This window comes from Daucus carota, chromosome 2, assembly GCF_001625215.2.
Source record: "Daucus carota subsp. sativus chromosome 2, DH1 v3.0, whole genome shotgun sequence".
Lineage (NCBI taxonomy): Eukaryota > Viridiplantae > Streptophyta > Magnoliopsida > Apiales > Apiaceae > Daucus > Daucus carota.
The window spans coordinates 52,504,583-52,525,700 of NC_030382.2; the positions used below are offsets into that span (position 1 = coordinate 52,504,583).

At 34.7% G+C, this 21,118-nt stretch overlaps 4 protein-coding genes across 18 annotated transcripts; 1 reads left to right on the top strand and 3 right to left on the bottom strand.

The window, feature by feature from the left end:
• LOC108207753 (protein argonaute 2) lies at positions 1-3,999 on the bottom strand. The gene is made up of 3 exons (XM_017378183.2): positions 3,223-3,999; positions 1,649-2,828; positions 1-1,564 (listed from the first exon to the last, which is right to left on the bottom strand). Exons 1-3 carry the CDS (start codon positions 3,611-3,613, stop codon positions 109-111), a joined length of 3,027 nt encoding a protein of 1,008 aa, XP_017233672.1. The 5' UTR covers positions 3,614-3,999; the 3' UTR covers positions 1-108.
• A 908-nt stretch (positions 4,000-4,907) lies between these two features.
• Positions 4,908-9,560, bottom strand: LOC108206109 (E3 ubiquitin-protein ligase RSL1). Its single transcript, XM_017376299.2, has 4 exons — positions 9,342-9,560; positions 8,234-8,994; positions 6,699-7,456; positions 4,908-5,528 (listed from the first exon to the last, which is right to left on the bottom strand). The coding sequence occupies exons 2-4, from the start codon at positions 8,708-8,710 to the stop codon at positions 5,147-5,149; spliced, it is 1,617 nt and encodes a 538-aa protein (XP_017231788.1). The 5' UTR covers positions 8,711-8,994; positions 9,342-9,560; the 3' UTR covers positions 4,908-5,146.
• A 2,088-nt stretch (positions 9,561-11,648) lies between these two features.
• Positions 11,649-13,241, bottom strand: LOC108206938 (fe(2+) transport protein 2). The gene is made up of 3 exons (XM_017377376.2): positions 12,549-13,241; positions 12,171-12,320; positions 11,649-12,078 (listed from the first exon to the last, which is right to left on the bottom strand). The coding sequence occupies exons 1-3, from the start codon at positions 13,161-13,163 to the stop codon at positions 11,773-11,775; spliced, it is 1,071 nt and encodes a 356-aa protein (XP_017232865.1). The 5' UTR covers positions 13,164-13,241; the 3' UTR covers positions 11,649-11,772.
• Positions 13,242-14,939: 1,698 nt separating this feature from the next.
• On the top strand, positions 14,940-20,912 carry LOC108206939 (protein S-acyltransferase 24). 15 transcript variants are annotated; one of them, XR_010289210.1, is made up of 9 exons: positions 14,940-15,258; positions 15,411-15,477; positions 16,500-16,855; positions 16,948-18,107; positions 18,552-18,653; positions 18,738-18,822; positions 19,172-19,250; positions 19,604-20,074; positions 20,160-20,912. XR_010289210.1 is itself a non-coding variant. In XM_064088101.1 (6 exons), the coding sequence occupies exons 4-6, from the start codon at positions 18,725-18,727 to the stop codon at positions 19,790-19,792; spliced, it is 366 nt and encodes a 121-aa protein (XP_063944171.1). In that variant the 5' UTR covers positions 14,940-15,258; positions 15,411-15,477; positions 16,500-16,855; positions 16,948-18,724; the 3' UTR covers positions 19,793-20,080. The 15 variants fall into 15 exon arrangements, 1 of the variants encoding a protein (XP_063944171.1); XR_010289209.1 differs by having other exon boundaries at positions 18,568-18,653; XR_010289202.1 differs by having other exon boundaries at positions 16,948-17,115; positions 17,545-17,609; positions 17,965-18,822.
• Positions 20,913-21,118: the final 206 nt, after the last annotated feature.

The window sequence follows — 21,118 nt, forward strand, 5'->3', positions numbered from 1 at the left end:
GGACCTTATTAATATATGAATTAAATATTGTTTGGGAAAAAAATAATCAGAAGTCGACTTATTAAAGACAAAAATATCTTGAGAAGGTAGATCATTTGACACTGGCTATCATATGAAAAACATTATATTTTGTAGTTCCGCGTGAAGTTTGTAGAACGTGTCATCAAACGAAGTCGCCGAGGAGCAAGTGGACGATGTGAACGAAGTTGTGGACGAAGCTGAGCGAGGTGACTGCATCTCCATCACCACCTCTTGAAACATTCGTCCCCTGTAAGCCACCAGATCGGCGTAGTACACTGGGGGCACAAGAGACACGGGCTTAGTGCACCTAGCAAAGGTGAAGCAGAGCTGGTATATGAGCTTCTGCAGCTGATCCGAAGTGAAATTGTGCTCATCTGACAGCACATAGTAGTGTGTGGGCTTGCTTGTGCCGAGGCTCCCGTAATGGCTGCACAAATAGAAATCGAACTCGAATGGATGCACGACTACTGTGTCGACAACTGTTCCTGGAGAGATGTTTCTGCGCCCATCGCCTCCTTGGTCCTCGAGAAAGAGGCGAGTGTGGTGTCGTTTTTGTGCAACGACAAGTGTGATTGTTGGGTGATAGTTGTCGTCGTAGATGGCGCTTTTTAGATCTTGTAGCTCCTCGTTGAGGACCATGTCGAATTGGCCCTCACTCACCCCATCGCGGAACACCACAATTTTGTTTGGCCTCACATTGTTGAGTCTAGCAAATGTGTTGACAAGGTCCAAGCACATGGCTCCAAAATTCACAATCTTTTCTTTGCGATGAGTTTGGGGTGAAACTCTGGCTGCATAGCGCGTAGGAGTTGGCCAATTGACAGAGGCAACAACGGCTGCTATCGATGGACATGTCAGATTCCACGCGCCAGGATGATTCACATCAGCCCCCACGAACATGACAGGATCAGCGCCACCAAGACATGGTAGACTGTCATTCAGCTCCACATTGCTGCCCCCAAGCTTGGCATTTATTTTCAAGGCAAGATTGGCTAGATACTGATCGTTCCCTTTGTTCGCGTGACTTGACAGACAACACTGGGTGATTACGCCTATTTGAGTCTCTGAAACCCATTTAAGGTACTTATAACCAGGATGCTTTCCACTCATCACACAAAGTATCATTTGTAGCTGACCTGAGCTCTTTCTCCTGGCTTCGTCAATAACTTTTTCGAGAAGTTCTCTCAGTCTGTTGACATCTGTAAACGAATGCATGTCAGTAGCCCGGGATGCCAGAGGCTCCGCCATTTCAATCCCTAAATTTTTACAACGACCTCTTAGGCTCCTGACGAAATTTTCTTTATTCAGCCTATTGTAGCGATCTGATGAACTGAAATCAATCAAAGCCCAATGGTCAACGGATTTTCCATCCACCACTGAATTTTTGAGAAGGTTCCACTGACATTTCTCCTTGTCGACTTTAATGACTTGAATTTTACCAGCTGGAGTGGCGAGCTTTAGATCAGGAGGTGATATGATGCGGCCTACAACGGATGTCATGTTCTTCACAACATCCATTCCGAAATTCTTTATGAACTCCCCGCTGCAACCAAGATATAAATTTCAGCACCATTTTGTAAAAAGAAGTATATACTACAATAAAAGAACAAAAATTAACAGAACTTACCCACAAGGTGCATCATCGGCTCGAACCATTTGACAAATTGTGTTCTTTCTCTCCAGCGCAGGGGCCAGTGATATCCTCTTTAGCAGCAAAGCAGCATCTTTATCCAAATTCTCCTTCGGATACCTCTGCCCCTCGACCAAAACACAGAACTCCAGAGGAACATAATTTTTTCTATGATTCTTTCCCACATCTAAGCAGGGAATGTCCTTATACATAATCTCCTTTCTATATTTCTGTCTGAAATAATCCACAAGACTAACTCTTGTTGGTGGATTGTTGCCTTCTGGATCCTCAAGAGGAAATGTTAAGTCCTTGGTGTTCTGATCTGTCAGTCCTGATATAGTGTACTTCTGTTTCGTGATTCGGTGAGTGACATTTACTTTCAATCCCTTCAATGCAAATATCACATCTCTTTTCAACCTTCTGATATCATTTACCCCTACGAAACCTCTGAGATGCTCTTTAAGGAAGTCTACAACAGGCAGTGGCTTGCGAAATGCCAAGACTGAGTAGTCTAAACACAATGATAGTCCCTGGGAGGTTGGCTTTAAACTTTGCTGAAAGCCTTTAAATGCTGCAAGCCCACACCGCAAGTCATCTTCTCTCCTAAATTCCCTCGAATATGTGCTTCGACCAATGGAAATCCTATGCTTAGACGGATTCTCCTTCATTACCAAATCTAACCCATGAAGTATATCACGAGGCATATTCATAAGGTTTCCACACAAATAGTTTTTCAACTTGGAGAGTTTAAGCTCATTTACAAGCTTGATTGTAAATGTGTAAGTACGACTGTTTTTGTCTTCGCCCTCAGATAACTCGACCTTGAATGACCCTGTAGGAAGCACGACAGCACTGAAAATGTTCTTGTCGCCGTCATATGCAGTCATCTGCATTGGAAATCCTTTGCTCTTGTCAGAGAAAAGCTTCTCCCTGATTAAAATCAAATCAGATTTTGGGATTGCTTTCTTTGCAGCCCGGCTCCTAGGAGCAACCTCTTGTTTAACAGTCACATCATAGTGCATTATGGTGTTTTGTGAATCGAACATCACAGGAAAATGATTGACGAGAAGGCGGGATGGCCTCACAGCAACCAGACCGCCCTTGTCAGGCCTTCTCATCGGCACAAGTTTATACTCTGAACAAGGGGGACTATCTGATACTTGTACCTGCTTCACATCTGCAGTAATTATGAAAACCAAGATCTACATAAATTTCTTATTAGTAAATAACATGACCCTTTTCCACTTGTAGAAGATTTCAGTATGGTCATAAGAATAGAAGATTTCAAAATCAGAGCTGAATTAACCACAAAACCCCCATCAAACTCACATATACACAATCATTAGCAGGTCAATCATGAACATGAACATTGCTGATTACAATTCCAACAAACAAAATTGATACTTATGAACATTGGATAAATAGATTAACAACACTAGAAATAGGAAGTCCTTTTTTTAATTCATACCCCACAGATAAAAAGCTAATACTTATGCATAGCCCTAGTGAAGGACTTAAGTGTGTTATGACTCATGCCACTTAATTTCAAGAATATGCTTTAGAATATGTACCAGTAAGAATCTTAGCATCACTTGTCTGAGGATGAGCAGGAGCTAAAACAGCAGTCCCCACCACAGCCGAGGGAGGTCCACCTCCATTTTGGACCTTCTGAGTCCACTGACATGGTGGTTGATTACTCCGCAGCTGTTTCCCACCCCTACCTCCACCACCACCGCCGCCACCATAATATCCTCCTCTTCCAGCTGGCTGATGACAGTATCCATTGCCACCATTCTGATTATACTGATGACAGTAACCATTGCCGCCACCACCATTCTGAAACTGACCATTCTGGCTATGGTCACCTGCACCGCCATTTCGGAAGTACTGATAATTATTTTCTCCTCTTCCTCCACCTCTGCCTCTGCCACGGCCTTGTCTCCCGCGATTACTACGCTCCATTTGTGTAATCTATATGATCTGATGAACAAGTACTCAAAGTTAATGAGTAGTCATAAATAAAATATGCATGCAACAAAAGTACTTAAATACATTGGACTTTGCTCGTGTAATAAGCAGAAGGGTGGGAGGTTTTGTAGGAATTTAAAATAAATATCAAGATAAGAACGGAAAGGAATGGAATCTTTGAAATTACAAACGGGGAGGTGGATGAAAACAATGAGAAAGATAAAAGAACGTGACGGACTAATCGGTGGAACGGTGGTCATTGTGATTAGTTTGTTATGCAGATAAAAGATTTGAATTTGATTTCATTACTTTTAAAAGTCTATCGTATTCATATCCAACTCAGCTCTAGAGTTAAGTCGACAAAGTTTACGTTTGTGTAAACTCGATAGATCAGTTAAATTGATAGATTTGAGTTACCAACATTTAAGATAAGTTGTGAGGTAACGTTCCAAGATTTTGTGTAAATATTCAACATTTAAATATTATAACTCCGATTAAAATATTTAGAAAACGTTTAACATTCTGTATTTGTAAAAATAAGTACTTATTTTCAGAAAGAAAATGCTGATTTTACATTCTTTACGTGTACTATATGCGATAGAACTATAATTGTTCGACAAAATCAACATCAAAATTTAAGAGAAAAGCTCAATAGTATCGTTAAAACTCTAATTCCACAAAGCCGAAATGACAAAGCTATCTGAACACGCTTGAAATGGCACATAAGATCATCTCTGTCAAAAAATAATTGAGTTGCGTGTTTGCCTAGATTAGTACGTTATCTTTATAGTATAATCCTGAAAAAACCATCATTTAGTGAACATAATTATGCGGATTTGGCATTACATAAATTTAACTCTTGCGGTGTGAATATGTGATACTTATAAATGCAAGGAGCTGCCAAGCCAGTGTCTTGAGGCATATTCTATCCGCTGATGAAACTAATTACTTGTACTCCCTCCCTTTCATCTGTTTAGCTATATTGACCGCATGTTCTGAGCATATGTACACAAGTACAATATATATATACTCTGTCATATAAATATGTTTATACTGATGGACTAAACTTATTTCAAAAATAAGAGTTTATTTCCGAGATGAAAGTATGTAAAACTGTACATTTTTTCCCGAAATAAATCTTTATTTTTTTGCCACATAATAAATATAAAACACCTTCTTAACATTTATTTCTAAAAATAAATTGAAAAAAATGTAATTTTAAAGAAAAATAAGACCTTGATTTAAGGGCAAATCAAGGACTTATTGCGTCCCCAAACATGCCTCTATATAATCAAATGCGTATATATTTTCTCTATTGCAATTCAATTTTCTGTTATTCTCTCCTTTTGCCTTCCAGAAGAAAGCAACTGTCAGTCAGCAAATCCTAAACCTTCATTTCAGACCAAACTTGCTATAGTTTGCAAGTGGAGTGAGAGAGTGAGAGACTCCCTCTTACCATTCAGTATCTTCGGAAGCTAAACAGCTTATCTCTATGTTCATAATATTAAACCTAACAATACTAGTGTCTCACTGGATATACTCGTCATAGTAGTTATCACTAATTACTGACACAAATCTCTCAAGCCATGGTAGCTGACGAAGATCCTTCATGGTATCAGCATATGAGTCTCGGTAGTGTGGAGCGGGTTGGTCTGGCTGATGGTCACTCAGACTGAAACCCCCAGCAAGGAACCTCTGGATGAGAGCCAATTGTGATCTTTCTTGCTCTGAGTAGGCATCCATCATTGTGGACAGAGAACCGAAGGATTCCCATGCCCATTGCTCAAACTGTTGGGAAGGGTGAGTAATCACATCAGCGGAGAAGGTATCATTCCAAAATGCACAGTCACACATCTGTTGTGAATCTATGTATTCAGCACCACAAGAATAGCAAAACTCATGCCCGCACCTGCACAAAAAATTAAATACAATTAGTTGCTAGATAAGAACACTGTGTTCAAGAATTATAGAAGATATGTTTCAAATGTTGGAAACGTTTCAACCTACAACAAAATTTTTGCACACCTAAAAAAGTTCTCATGTACAGTGTTTGCAAATTTAATATTTTCAAAAGAAAAAGGCACATATGAATATGACGTATTCACATGATTTTGTGTACACCTTGCTTCTAGTACACTGCAAAAGTTGATTCATACATATAACGATATTTACAGCAAACACGAGTGGGGGACGCTGTTCTGCAAAAAACAAATGGACTCTTTATCATAAACTTACCATGTGGACAGTGGTAGAAATACTCGAATGACATCAGAACAAATTAGTAGCCTTTAGCTACATCAAGGCTAGTACAGACTACTTAAGGTAGGCCTGTATCACTCAGAAAATCAGATCATTTAAGCTGAAGCTTCTATACATTCTGAAGAGTTTTTTGTCTTTTCTTTCTATAGGACTGACTAACGTCTCATGGTGCCATATGATGATTACAATAGGAAAGGATATAAATGCTGTACCAATGACTTGGATAATCACCGTAGGATGACGGGTTTGGGAGAATTTGCTCTTAAACAATAGTTGTAGTTAAGAGAATACTTAGAGTATGACTTGTAGTTAAGGGAATACTGAGTGTACAGAAATTATATTCAGGACATTGATGGATCTAATAGCTGTATTAGTTCCAATTCCTTTAATGACTATTTATGCATGTCAATAAATGGCAATTGCTATAGCTATTAAATACTAGTATTCCAATTGCAGAGTAGTACTTGAGTAGTCTTGACAGCTTAGATATACAATTGTTTTGTTTTTTTCACACCACGGGCTCTTTACAACCTAGCTTAAACCTACCTAAATAAAGAACACACAGAAATATACAAAAACATGATATGAAAAGGAAGCTAAAATAACATATAAGGAATAAAGACCTTCAAAAAGCAGGAAACTCGCTTTGTTCAATCCAGAGACCATTATAAGCAATAAATTGATAAGGAATTAAGAATAGCGCTATTAATTATATATTAAGGGACCAGATGCAATTAGCTCAGCCAATAATGCAAGTAAAAAGGTCCCATTTAATCACCAGGCTAATGGTGTGCATAAGAAAGCTTGGAGATGATCTTACCAGCAGGTCATGTGGTAGCAACCATGTGTAAGCTCGGTCATTCTGTGGCACTGCTCACATTGCCTCCACCTTTTGTTTTGAGCTAGATGATGCAAACTAATGTCATCAGTATTTCTTTCTTCCAATGGCAGGTTTTGATACTCCTCACATGTTATCGTGGAATGCCAAGGTACGCCACAGTTTATACATATATATCTTTCACAAACTGGGCATTCCATGCAACTGTTATCTGATTGACTTGATGAACTTGCACTAGCTGACAAGCTTTCACTAGCATTTACCAGAACTGAACAATTTGAGAAAGGGCAATATATTTTATCTGAGTTGAGAACATTTGCTTTAGATATAGCAATCTCCAGCAACTTATACGAGGTAAATGGAAGAAAGGATCTGCATTCTGAGGTAGAAAGATAATAACGACATTTTGGTTGAGGGCATCTAATGGGAACATGACCACCTTTTACTTTTCCATCAACATAAATTTTTATACAATGGGAACATATTTTGTGGGAGCATTTCACAGTGATCATCATAGATGCAAGCTTCTCCTCACAACATATGAAACATTTTTCAACTGCAGCATTTTCTTTGGCAGGAGAAGAAACAATCCCAATCGCAATTTGGGCTAATTGAAGGGGCCTCATATCAGTGTCAGGAACATACTTTAGATCAAAAAAATCCAGACTCTTTGCATGTTCCAATATCCTTTCACTCAACGCCAAGATAAGCGGACTGTCAGGCTTTGTGTTGGATGTAATCTAAAAAAAATCATGGCATTTTAGATGCGGGTAAAATTTTGTACACAGGTTACAAATATCACTAGATTTGTATACTTTATAAGCAGGGTGTCAATTAGTGCTCAGATTGTCAATTGCATCGATACTATATTACATATGCAGCTATACAGAAGTACGGTTTACAATGTACTGTCAACAGGTACATGTTGTATCACACACATGCATTCATATAAAAGCCCATCAATGAAAAAATTAAAAAGGGTTTGTCTAGTGTGTGCCCATGGGCACATGCTAAGCGCGGAATTTGATAAGTTTGGGAGGTTTTGATTGGTGTGGTTGTTGTATTTGCAGGGGGGTCCACCATTATTAAGATATGAGAGCCAATCAAAATCTTCCAAACTTGTAGAATTCCGCGCTTAGCATGTGCCCATGGGCACACACTAGAAAAACCGAATTAAAAATTCCTGAAGTTTTGATACTATATTACATGTGAAGCTATTTAGAGCTATTACATATGAAAATGAATGCTTTCTGAATAAATAAAGAGAACATGTTCAAATGATGATATAACAAAGTTTAGCAATAGCCATAGGTTTATTAGGAAAACTGTTAAAACTAAACAAACAGTCAGTTATTTAAGCATTTCTAACAGCGTGCTATTTACTGTGCATGCAATTATCATATTAAGGTTGAATCATGAATAAGCTAAATTTGATGTGTGTAGAAGGTACACAGCTTCACTGCAATATACAAGCAACCACAAAAAGACAGATAAAAGACAATTGAACAAGAGGTCACCTGATTGAATAAGACCTCAGAGTCTGTAAAAGCTTGTACACGCCTAACATCATTCTGCATTGCCTCCGATAAGCCATCCATCACGGCTAAATAATCAGCAACTGATTCCTCAACATAAAACTCAAGCATTTTCTGCACTTGAATAACGGGAAATTCAGCTGATCTTTCCATATACACGCCAATGCCAGAAAGTCCAGAACCTCCTGGAAGAGCTATTGAGACACCCTTGAAGAACATATTCACAGAAAACCCATCCAAAAATTCTTTTTTACTCCCCTCAGACAAATCTTTTTTCTCCACTAATTCATTTTTATCTTCTTCTGTCTCATCTAATTCACATTCATCTTCACAACAGCTTGATTCTTCCTTCACTAAATCAATTTCATCTCCACAACAGCTTTGAAATTCATCTTCGTCATCTTCAACTTTCACTTCCATATTATTATATTCAAAATAAAAACCAGTTTCTCCTTCCATGTTCCCACTACAAAGAATTTTCTAAAAGTCTAATATTTCAAGATTTGGTTGATGCAATATGCAAGTTAAAATCTTTTAACAGTTCAGATAAAACACCACAATTCCTCGAAATTCCCAGCTAATATCTCACACAAAATGCAATATTCCAGAACAATCTGAAGCTCAAACTTCAACTATATGAATCGCACAAAATCCAATATAGATCACAGGTGACTTCCACATCTTTCTTTTATATCAATTCAAAGAACCATCATCCATCATAAAAGTGGATCTATATCAGAAATCTGCACAAAATCCCAAATCAACAATCTTTACAAAATCAAAATTCCTTCAACCCAGAAACCAAAAACAAAATAAACCCAGAATTCATAACCATATAAAAAATTTAACCCACAAAAAGGAAAAAGGCTTCAACCTTTCTCACCCAATTCTCCTAAATTCAAGAAAGGATTAAAACACAAAACCAACATGAAACAAACAATAAAACACTAAAGTAGATATACAATCACCCATCATCTGCAAATATTAAAATTGAAAAAAATCTCATAAATTCTTTTCTGGGTTTTGCAGATATTGTCTATATATACACACATATTGCAGAAAATAATGACAGGAGTGTAAAAGCCCTAACCTGACAACCAAACTGGCATCTGAGTCCTGTCTGCACAGTTGCTTTGGTATTTATTAACTTTATATAAATAATTTTGTTGCAGATAAAAGGAAATACAATAAGAGTGAGAATATAATAAGAAAGTGTATCAATTAGTACTTTTTCTGTGTTAATGGCGTATCAACAAAAGAATGGAAGGTTTAGGTGGTTGTCGTGCTGGCATTCTTGATTATTTAATTCTCTTTCACCAAATTTCTTGAATTTTAAAGTAAGAAATCAATGAATAGATTCAAGTTGCTTATATTTTATTGTTTCCTTTTTCTGTTTTGTTTTTAATTAAGGCTGCAGATTAAGAATCATAATTTGATGACCCATATTGGTCAAAGAAACAGATTCTGCAGGATAATATAAGAAATATATATATTCTTTTACAGAAAAAGGGGTCGTGGAAGCATGGATGTGTTTGTTTGATTCGACTGCTTGACATAATATACGGCATTTAATTTATCGGGTTTTTTTATTATTTATAAAGTAGCTTTTTATTGATAATAAATATTTGAAGTTGTTGGGTTTAGAAATTTCAAAGAGAGAAATTTTCTCTCACTTAAGATATTGAGCAAGAGGATGATAGATATTTGTGCTTACGATTATTCGATTTATATTTTCAGAACATCTTAAAGGTACTTATAATAACGTTGATTAAAGTAGTTAATTAAAATAATATTTAATAATAATAATATAATTTGTTGAATATAAATATACAATTGATGTTATTTAAATAATATAATATAAATTAATAATTGATTAAAATAGCTTTCAAAAAAATAATTGATTAAAATAAATTAAATAATAAATATAATATATATCCAATATCGATAAACTGATAATATTTAAATATATAAAATGGATGAATATTCCGTCTAATAGTCTGAAGTCTGGGATTGGCTCGAAGGAAATTGTTGAGAAAATGATTAAAACAAACAGCAGCTTAAAGTGTAAAATAGGGAAATTCTTCGGGGGTTCTTTTCGTACGATCTTAAGACATAGTAGTATTTGTAGATGATATATTTTCTATTCTGTAACCAATTTAAATTTTTATTATTTTTCATATAAACAAAAAATTAAGAAAATTAGGAAATTAATCCAGCCTCAAGCAGTCCAGCCTAGCCTCTTAAATCATTTGCAGGCCAGTGATAATTACTTAAATATATAATGACAACGAAATTTGGTTTGGCAAATAATAGAAGAAACATGTGCAAATTCATTTTACGCCCAGAGTTTATATAACTTATACTATATGTGCTCTGTTTTTTGTCTGTATGGTTAGTTTTTGATATTAAACATAGGACTGTTACATAGACTGCCCTGGATTTGTCAGCCAATATTTAAACAGTATTACCTGTTTACAATGCACTTCTTTAATCATAACCAATGATACTATCACTTATTGGATGGAGTAGTTCTTAATCAATCCTGTATTTTTTCTTAAAAAAGATCTGAAGTTTATTATTCTTCTCATATGCTGCTACTTGCATCTGCATGTTCATAGTTGGGTTTGGGCAGGCCACTTCTGGCACTAGTAGTGTTGCTTTTGATTACAACTTACAAGCAATCAAATTTTTTAATCTTTACATGCACGCGTTACATGAATTATTACAGTATTACAGTACATCGCTTGGGGGCAAATCTATCATCATCAGCAGGTTGTTAATTGTCTCTGCCATTTTTTGAGAAATGAAGCAAAGGTAGTTAATTTATACTCTAAGAGTATTGCTAAATAAGACTTTGAGTTTGACATGACTGACTGCCATGGTTAGACGTTGATCAGTTCTGAATAAAGCAGTTGATTAAAGTTGTAAGGCATATAAGCCTGCATTGTCAAAAAAAAAAAAAGCAGTTAATTAAGAAGATCGAGTCTGATCAGCTTAAAAGCTGGTTGATCGAGTCTGAAGATTGCAGCAACTAATTGGGTTAGATGAGCTGGATACCATAATTAAATGCAGTACAAATAAAAAAGAATCAGGAGACTGAAATTCTCCTTCAACTTTGTGCTGTTCTTCTGTAGTCCCTGTATAAGAAACCAGGGTGTTTACTAGAATGACTTCAGTTTTGTCTAATTTTTCCTGACTTCATAACTTTGTATAGATAACCATCTTTGACTCTGTTTAAAAGCTCTGGACGCGGCTTGAGCTACACAACTTAATCAGGTACAGAAGAGAAAACTTCAATGGTTCTTGTTGATCAGGTAAGCAAAGATAATCTTGTTACTTCTAAGTGTCTGAATCCTACTTATGTTTCTCCCATAACACAATGTGCACTCTTGATGACATAAATAAGTTAAAGAACCGATGGCCTTGGATATTTATTTGAAAAAACAGGACCTAACAAAATTTTATTTAAAAACAATACAGACAAAAATTGTTGGATCATAAAGCATATATATGAACACTAATTAAGCCCAAATTGCCATGACAGACATGCCTCCTGCACCTAATACAACTGCAACATAAGACCATGCTTGAAGTTTTATATTTCCTTGTAGCTTTGCTCCCATAAAATCAGGTGCCAGGAGATCCACCAATGCCATATAATTCAACAATCCGGCTGATGCTGCATCCAGTAGTCCTACTACTATCAAGGCTGCTGGACTATTGTCAGTGTACACGTTGGACAATCCGATTCCCAGGATGATTCCAAACGGTGTAGTGGCTGAGAAGAAGAATACCATGATTGCATTCGTCTTTGCACGATAATTAGCCTAAAATGTAAGATAAAACATAATAAGTCTGCATATCATCAAGTAGTTTAAATAAAGAAAAATGATTTGTAATAAGTTTTTGGATTAAACACCTGAAGTATGCATCCTCCGAGTCCCATGCCTTCGAACATCTGGTGAAAACATAGAGCAGCCACGAGTGGGCGGATAGTGCATGGATTATCAGATGCCCCTAATGATAATCCAATGATCACCGAGTGCACTATGATCCCTAGTTCTAACACCTGTACCACATAATCAAACATTTGATTAATTTATTAAACAACATTGGAAACTGTTGAGAACCGGTCCATCTAAAACCTTAAGTTGTTAGAAAAAGTCTCAAGCTCTCATATCATATTGAGAACCGGTCTATCTAAAACCTTAAGTTGTTAGAAAAAAGGCTCAAATGGATGTTATGCTATATTTCAACATAAACAAGCTAATATTTCCAATCTTTACTGAGAAAATACCTGAGCAACAACACGACATCGTAGCAATGTTGAATCAAACTCTTTGACAGCACCACTGTGACAAGAATGTAGAGCTGTATTCTGCAACTCAGCAGCATTCTCATTATCAATCTTCGTCGCCTTTTGCTCTTCCAATTCCTTGGAATAATGTTTCTTAAAAAAACTCATTGCAAAAGAATCAACCATCAATGTCAACACGGCCGAAAACATGGCAACCAACGTTGTAAACGGATAAGCATGCCACGGTTTTTCGGGCAAGCACTCTGATTTTAAAGCATCGAAAGAGTCCGGTAACACGTGCATGTAACCAGTGGCAAGAATGACACCGGAGGCAAATGCTTTCACAATAACAAATAGGTTTCGGTCCGGGCTGAGTGCAGGAACAGCGCGTGTTATTATGGGAAGACCAACGCCGATCATACTAGTGATCAGTATAGCAAAAATCGCGACGATTTTTAGCTTAAGCGCGTGGGACTTGTTGTGGCATCCGCCAACTGGTCTAGAACATTCGGGTGGTGGTGTGGTGGTGTTAGTCTCGCCGGAGATTGTTGGCACGGCTGAGATGACAATGAGGAGGATCAAAATAAGTGTAAGGAGTTTGCTAGGTATGGCCATTAGTAAAATTATTTGTGATTTGAATTTGTGTAATTTTTGTTACTGTTGTTGTGAGAGTGAAGTTGGTTTTACCGTACCAATTTTAAAGGGAAGTTCACTCCAAATTTGAAGGAAAGGATTGTGATCGTTGATACGGGGTGTGAAATTACAATACGGGGCTTCCTCCGAAACGGAAACAACAAACTAATGTACATTTGTTAAGGGTAGTTTGGAGTTTTTGTCGGGATGAAGTAAGTTTGTGTGAATAGTGTGCGGAAAGTGAGTCATCATGAGATCAACTGCAATTTTACTCGAGTAGCATCGTGATTTGGCGATGACTGTGTAGTATGACATGGCAACGGGAGATAACGAAGTTGCATTTTACTTTTTCTTCGAATTATAATATTTTTACTTTTTAGTTTGATTGTATGATTTGCGACTAGGACCACACAAGTTTGATAGGTTAAATAATAATTATTAAATTAAGAATTTTATCAAATTAATTTTTTTCCCTCATTTAAGTATAAGAAAAATAATATATTTATCGTCCCAAAATATTAAAATTTTAATAGTAACGTTTTTATTAATACATTTTCTTTTACAAGACTATTACTTATCTGAAAATTAAATATAATAATATGTACACTTATATATCTTAAATAATAATTTGCTTATATATATATATATATATCTTAATATATTCTACATATATTAGTTCGCAATTATCTTCCACATAAAATAATAATTTTATATTACAATAAATATATTATCAGACCATCTAAAAGTTAAAATTATCATTAAAACACTTTTGTATAATATTATAATAATAAAAAATAGTGTCTCTTTTAAAATTCTTTTAATATTTATAATATTAACATAAATATATATATAATATTTAAAATAGTAATTTTGTATGGAATTAATTAAAATTATAATAGGATGTATGTCACTTTTAATATGATTTCATATCTTTTTAACACTAAAAATACTCAATATAATAATTAAGATGTTTGACCAGCCAAAAGTTATTCTACTGATGTCAATCCATTATTTCCACTTTGTTTCCACTGTGAGCCTGTATACCAGAACCCCATATAATAATCGGGCCAGTATTATATATACAACCCCATGTAATGATTGGGCCAGTACATTGGGCCATTATAACAATGATAAATGTAATACACTGGAAAAATATGTAAACCTGATTCGGCCCATGGTAGATAGTAGGGAAGCGGCTACGGTGTGAATTTTAAAATTGCAATCGGAAATGTATATCCTCGATTTTAAAAATTAAAAATCTCAATTACAACTTCATCGTAAGTTTCGGTTTCGGGTTCAGTTTTCAGATTTTCGATTTCAATTCGGTTTTATACGGTTAAGATTTTAACGGTTTTAGCCGTCTCGGTTTCACATTTTTTGATTTTTTATTCACCTCTGGTAGATAGGTACATGGAAGGATTGAAGGCTTGGAGGCTTGGATCTCTGTTTTAGAGTGGTGTTTTTATAATTTTATAATAACATGTAAAGAAAATAAATGAAAATATATATACTGTTTCTATATTATTTAATATAAAAAGTATATCGTAAGTTCAAAATTTATTATATTATAATATAATCAAATTTAAATTTATCATAATACAATCGAATTTAACAGGAAAAATATTTTATGCTAATTCGGTTTACATATATACTGAGATATTGATACAGGTTCTCGTTTAATCTAGAATCTTCTAAATCATCAATAAAATAATTAGTTTAATTTGTTTCTTTATCCATTTACTACTTACAATCATCTTTTAACTCGTCAGTCACCGCCTCTCTTCATCATCTAATCTAGATCTATATTTTTATCCTTCACTATCTTCTCTGAATCTAGATCTATATCGATCTTTCATCATTTTCTAGTTGGCTACGATCTATATCGTTTAAAAAAAATTCACCCCCATTTTCAAAATCACCTTCTAATGCGATGATTGTTCTGTGATTACATCTTTAGTGACACTTCTAATATTATTCATTGCGATTTAGGGCCAATTAATTAGAAATCTCTCAAATTTTTTTCGGATTTGTATGAAGTCTTCATTTATTCTTGCAAAACACACAGCACCACGTATTAGTAAGTTGTTTGAATCAATTTGAGTAACATAAGTTAATTTGTTATATTTTAGTTGCGATTGTATTTAGCCTGATCAATGTTTTCTAGATTTGATATTTTCTAATTTTTTTGTTTGAGTTATGATGTTAATTAAATTTTTGAAACACTTGCAGGAAATAATGAAGAAAATGCTCCACAACAACTTTATCTTTCTCCACCACAATCGCATATGATATTCGGGTAATATTTCCTTATATTAATGCAAGATTGCATACATAACATGATATTAATTTATTTTAAATTGATCATATATATATATATATATATATATATATATATAATACTATTATATTTAAATTGAACTCAAAAGAATTTATTGATGATTACTATGTGTGTTATAGATTTCAAATCTATCATTTATTTATATTTTTTTTTTGAATAAATCATTTATTTATATTATTGTCTACAAGCCTATTTTTTGCCGACAATGTTATTCATCGGCCTATTAATTTAATTATTTCAACCGTTAGTATGTCAAAAAGAAGCGGATCATTATTATGTCACTTCGGTCAAAATATTAAGTTTAACTTACAACTCTGGTTTAGATGAAATTTATAATGGTTCAATTACGGTGTTAATAAAGTCACATTTAAAATGTTAACATGTTATTTTTTCGATATTCTTATTTGATAGTATTGTCTTCTGAAATGGTTATTATTTGTTATACGCTACATCGAATTTAGAGACGTAGTATGAGGGATATTACTATTTCTATGTGCCAGTAGATATTGGGGCGTTTGGATAAGTTTAAAATAAGTGTTTGTTGCTTAAAATAAAAAAATGAATTAAAAATTAGAAACAAGTTAAAACTTATGAGTAATTAAAGTGTTTGAGAAATAAGTAGAAGTCCTGAAACAAAAGCTAGCATCCTCAACTTTTTTTAAGTGCTTCTAAACTTTTTACACAAACAAGTCAAGAAAAGCAGAAGTTGACTTCTCGGTAAAAGAATTACTTATTTTGTGCAGCCAAACAGACACATTGTTGTTAAATGTTACTTAATATTCTAGATAGGAAATTCAGAACTACCCTTATGTGACGTAACTATTCATCTTGGATACACTTTCATTTATTATTACTTATATTATTTTTTCAAGCAAAAATAACGTTTGCTCTATATAATTGTTAGATTATTGCTACATCATTTTATATAGTCATCCTCCGCAATTTATTAACTATTCATATTCTATGTTTTTGCGATAAAGCCACACTGATTCATGAATAGACGTGGGCAGTAGTAGCTGTGTGTGGAAGGTTGAAAGAGCAGGTGATGCTGATCCAATCCCCTATACGAAGTGGCTTATCAGTCTTGGAAGATGATATATACGAAGTGGAGAATTCAAAAGACGTCCTTCTTTACTCGATCGAATTCATCTATCTATCTATATTATAAAGGCTGTTGCCAAAATACCATTGAAATGACTACTTTACCCAGCCGTATCTACCGTATTATCAAATCTGCCACTGAGTTATACTTCTTCCCATACGTTTATCACATCCAAGCCGCTCATTCCATCTGTATACTCCCACGTGTTGGTCATCCCTCTCTCGTATTTTGGGGGTAAACTATCATTCTTGCATCTTCACATTTTTCAGCTTATTATCTACAATCTATATGTACTGATTTCTTGCATCATTCTTTGATTTTTGCAGCTTCTCAGCTGTGGTTGTCTATGCTTTAATTGATGGAACCCGGTGATGGGTCTGATTTAAATGCTGGTGATGGGGTAAAGTTTCCGCCCCTTCTTGCTTCTTGCCGCTTTGATTGAGCTTCGATATGCGCTGCTCATTCATCCTGGACGAGATGTCGCCTTAAATCATGTAATACATCCGAACTTTTCGAAACTCATTCCGATTGTTACAGTTAAATCTTCTTCTCCCCCTTTAATTCTTGCCTGCTTTTTAGTCTAATCCGAAACGACTCCATTGATTGTATCAGTTCTTTGTTTTTGTAGTGTTTCAGATGTAGTTTTTACATAAGACTCTTATTGTTGTTTCACTATATTTGTCGATGGAGTTGATTGTTGCAAATCTTCGTTGTCCTCATGGTTATGTATTTCCCACATTCTTATCTTTTTTAATAATGATCTTATCTTCTTCGATTTGTAATTGTTGGATATCATGCATATATCTGTAACATGTTGGTAATAGTGGAAGGAGTACAGGACACTGCTGCATTAAATAGGTCTATATCAATTGTAATTCACTTTTTTAAACTGTGTTAGTTGGATAATGCACTCTCACATCCAGGAATGGTATGCGGTCCCGTTCTGGATTTTTGAGTTTGGATATTCTTTATTTTCAAGGAACTGGCAGTAAGTAAACTTGACTTAACTATTAGTTTATAATCGTTTGCCTCAAGTTGTATATATGTATTTGTCTCTCTTTAAACTCGAGAAATGTTTTACTTTGCATTTGGAAAAGAATACTTGCTTTATGTAACTACAAGGTTGGGAAAAACTACTTAAGCACAGAATGAAAGCAAGAACTAATCACATTTTTGGAGTTTCTCGAGAGGATTCGGATCAATGACAGTACTTCTTCAGTCTCTACTTTCAAGCATGCATATCTTCTGATGTGTATAAGTTGTTGTATAGAATTCTTGCATTACATGTAAGTTAGGTACTTAAGTCTGCAGTCTCACTTTTCTTATTATAATCATTAATGCAGATACCTGGGTTACAGAAGGACATTGTTGTCCCATACTACTGTTATACTGGTGGTGGGAGCTTAGGCCGATTAATGCTTGGTTCAGTCCTGCTGGGAAGTTGACACCATTGCACCATGATCCACATCATAATATACTGGCTCAGGTGAGGATGGAATCGTCTGAAAAGTTTTGTAATTTTCTGTGACCCATCTCTGTTTTTGATACCTCTACCTGTTATAATTTTGTATGAGATTTTGTTGTCTATTTGTTGTTTGCTCCTGTAATTAGTCTTCTTTGCCTGTATTTTTAATTAGGTAAAGATGAGTTTGCTTTTGGCCATGTTAATTCTGACCACATGACCACCCATGAAGTTGTTCTGGATTATTTCATCTATTAATTTTATTCATTTAATAGAATTATTAATTTTGTGCTGCCTCTTATAATGAATTGATTCACCTTACAACTTGAAAATATGGTGATGTGTTAAAAAAAAAAAAAGGTTGTCTGTGAGTGTGTAGACATGTTTGATTTATTCATTTTTGTAATTCATTGACTGTTTCCCACCTTATTAGTCTAATCTGAAATGCCTCCTTTCGTTGTGAAAAAGCTTTGTTTCTTTGTAGAGATTTGAGCATTTAACAGGCTATTTGGACAAATACCAGATTCAATTCAGCCGTGGGAGTCCAGTCTAAACCGTTTGCTGAGATCTGTAGGAATATTGCAATGCAATTCTATAATGAAAACATGTTAAATTTTAGTGCCGGGAAGAAAATTTGAGACATGTTCTTTTCAGGTTCTGCGGCTTTGGAGATGAAAAAGAATAGTTTGCATACTGAATATTTGCCAATCCAGATGCATCTATTCTTGAACCTAACGAGGTATGTAATAATTAAAAGATGTAAACTGCTTTGCTGTAGTCATTCACTCAGGATGATCCTTTGTCGCTGGCCTAATGAAATTTGGATAAGTTCAAAGTCAAAGAGGCTTACAAGCTTGATTTCCCCATTAGGCCGCAGAAAAAATCACTTCAAATGCATACATCCATCGTAAATGCTACATATAATGTAGAAATTAAGACAGTGAACAATGACACAGTAGTACAGAGCTTTCACTTAAAAGGCTATTCATTTTTCGTTGTTGGGTGTGATTCCCTATTTTGGTCTACCACTTCCATATGTGACTCAATGCCAGTAACCTCATATTCATAATTATTTCTGAACATTGTAGGATGGCTTATGGAGAGTGGACCCCGAATAGTAGGAATTCTTATAATAAATATGATGCTATACTGAGCTACATTACACAGGTTGGTTTGCGGAAAAAATAATATTTATTTGGCTTCTACTCAGAATGATTACATGATGGACTATTTCGAGTTAATATCACTATATTCTTCCATCAATATTGATAGTTTAATTCAGATCTTACACTATTTCCACATTCAGGTTTATCCTAATGTAGCTCATTTATTTGTTTGTGGTTTATCATAATATTACCCTTTTTTTTATTTTTTTTGTATTGTGGTTGTAAAATTTTCAACTTCTGATATTTAAAAGACCAAGGGTTTATTAATCTGGTACGCGAGATTGAATTGAAATTGTTTTAATTTTGGATGCTATTGTAGTTCCAGATTTTGTTATCATTAATTTCTTCTGGCAGCATGGGGGAGATGTGAATGCTGCAGATCATACTGGACAAACAGCATTACACTGGAGTGCGGTGCGGGGAGCTGTTCAGGTTGCAGAGATCTTGCTCCAAGAGGGTGCCAGTGTTGGTGCTCCTGATATGTATGGATATCACACCTTGAAAGAAAAGCTTTCAGCAGAGACTCATTGCCAATATTTCTGAAAGATGATGGACACAGCTGGAGTTGATATGTTGCCGTTACATTGTTATAATTGTTGACATCTCCGGTTTCTTTAATTTCTGGATGGCTGCTCAAGTTGGCAAAGCCCGTAAAAAGGATTTATTTTATCTGTATACATCTCTTTCAGGTTTTTTTTCTATCATTTCAGTCGATAATGTGCATATGATATTGTGAATAAAATTTGCAGGTATAAGGTTGCTCTACCTGCAATGTATGCTTTAGAATCAGAAAATGAAAATGCTAATCTCTTTAACTGTGTTCAGGTACTATATCTCTTTTTTATGTTTGCAAATATATATTGTACTGTTTTCAACGTGAATGTTCTAAGCTTTCAAAATTTCTCATCAGGTCACTGACTGTGTTAAATGGTGAAGAGAGGTCACCAGAACTCCATGGAGTGGATGCCTTTGTTCTTGATATTCATGACGTTGGGAGGGATTAAGTACCCTGTCATCTCCTCAGTTCTTGGTATTGTTTATATTGTTAGTTTTTATTTCTATTTAAAAGGATATTCCACTGACGATCCTAAGAAGCCTCTATCTGTCGGGTAAATCTGAATGATTTCCACCTGTATAATAAGAAGATATATTCTTTGATTTGGTTATTTAAATATATGTTTTGAAATATATATACCTGCAACAATTATTTACCTAACATGCTAAATTATACAGGTTCGATAATGTTAGTGTTAGGAATCTATGAACCTTTGACATGTGTTATATCTATCTACTTTACGTATCCTGTTGCCTCTTTTTGTATAAGAAGTCCATGCCAAGTTTAATGTGATCACTACTTTTTGGGGAACAACATTTTTTTTTGTGTTCAATTTTTGTGTTATCATAGGTTCACCTTGAGTGAAAAGATTTTAACTAATGATGTAGATTTTCTTCAGATTGCAGAGTGAACCTCATTTACAGGCCTTTACTTCAACAACATGAAGTAGAAGAAACATAAGTGCCAGACAAACAAGAACGTGTATCAAGGCTTTTATGTTTCTTGATTAAAATAACTATTTTGTTTCATTTTTGAAATTATTTTGATATGTATAAATTGATACAAAACTTTGTTACAACGTTAATTTATTTTTAACTTTTAAACTCATTTGTCATTATATATGTCCATCACTTTTTTTAATAATTTTTTTATTTTTTATAACAATTATTTTTATAAAAAAACAAATAACAACGAAATTACATAACTTTCTTAATCATTGAGTAATAACAATGAGAAAAAACAAAACAACAAAAATTGAGAAAATTCTCTATTAGCAATGTTGAATTACAAATATATTTCCTTAAGTTGTATAA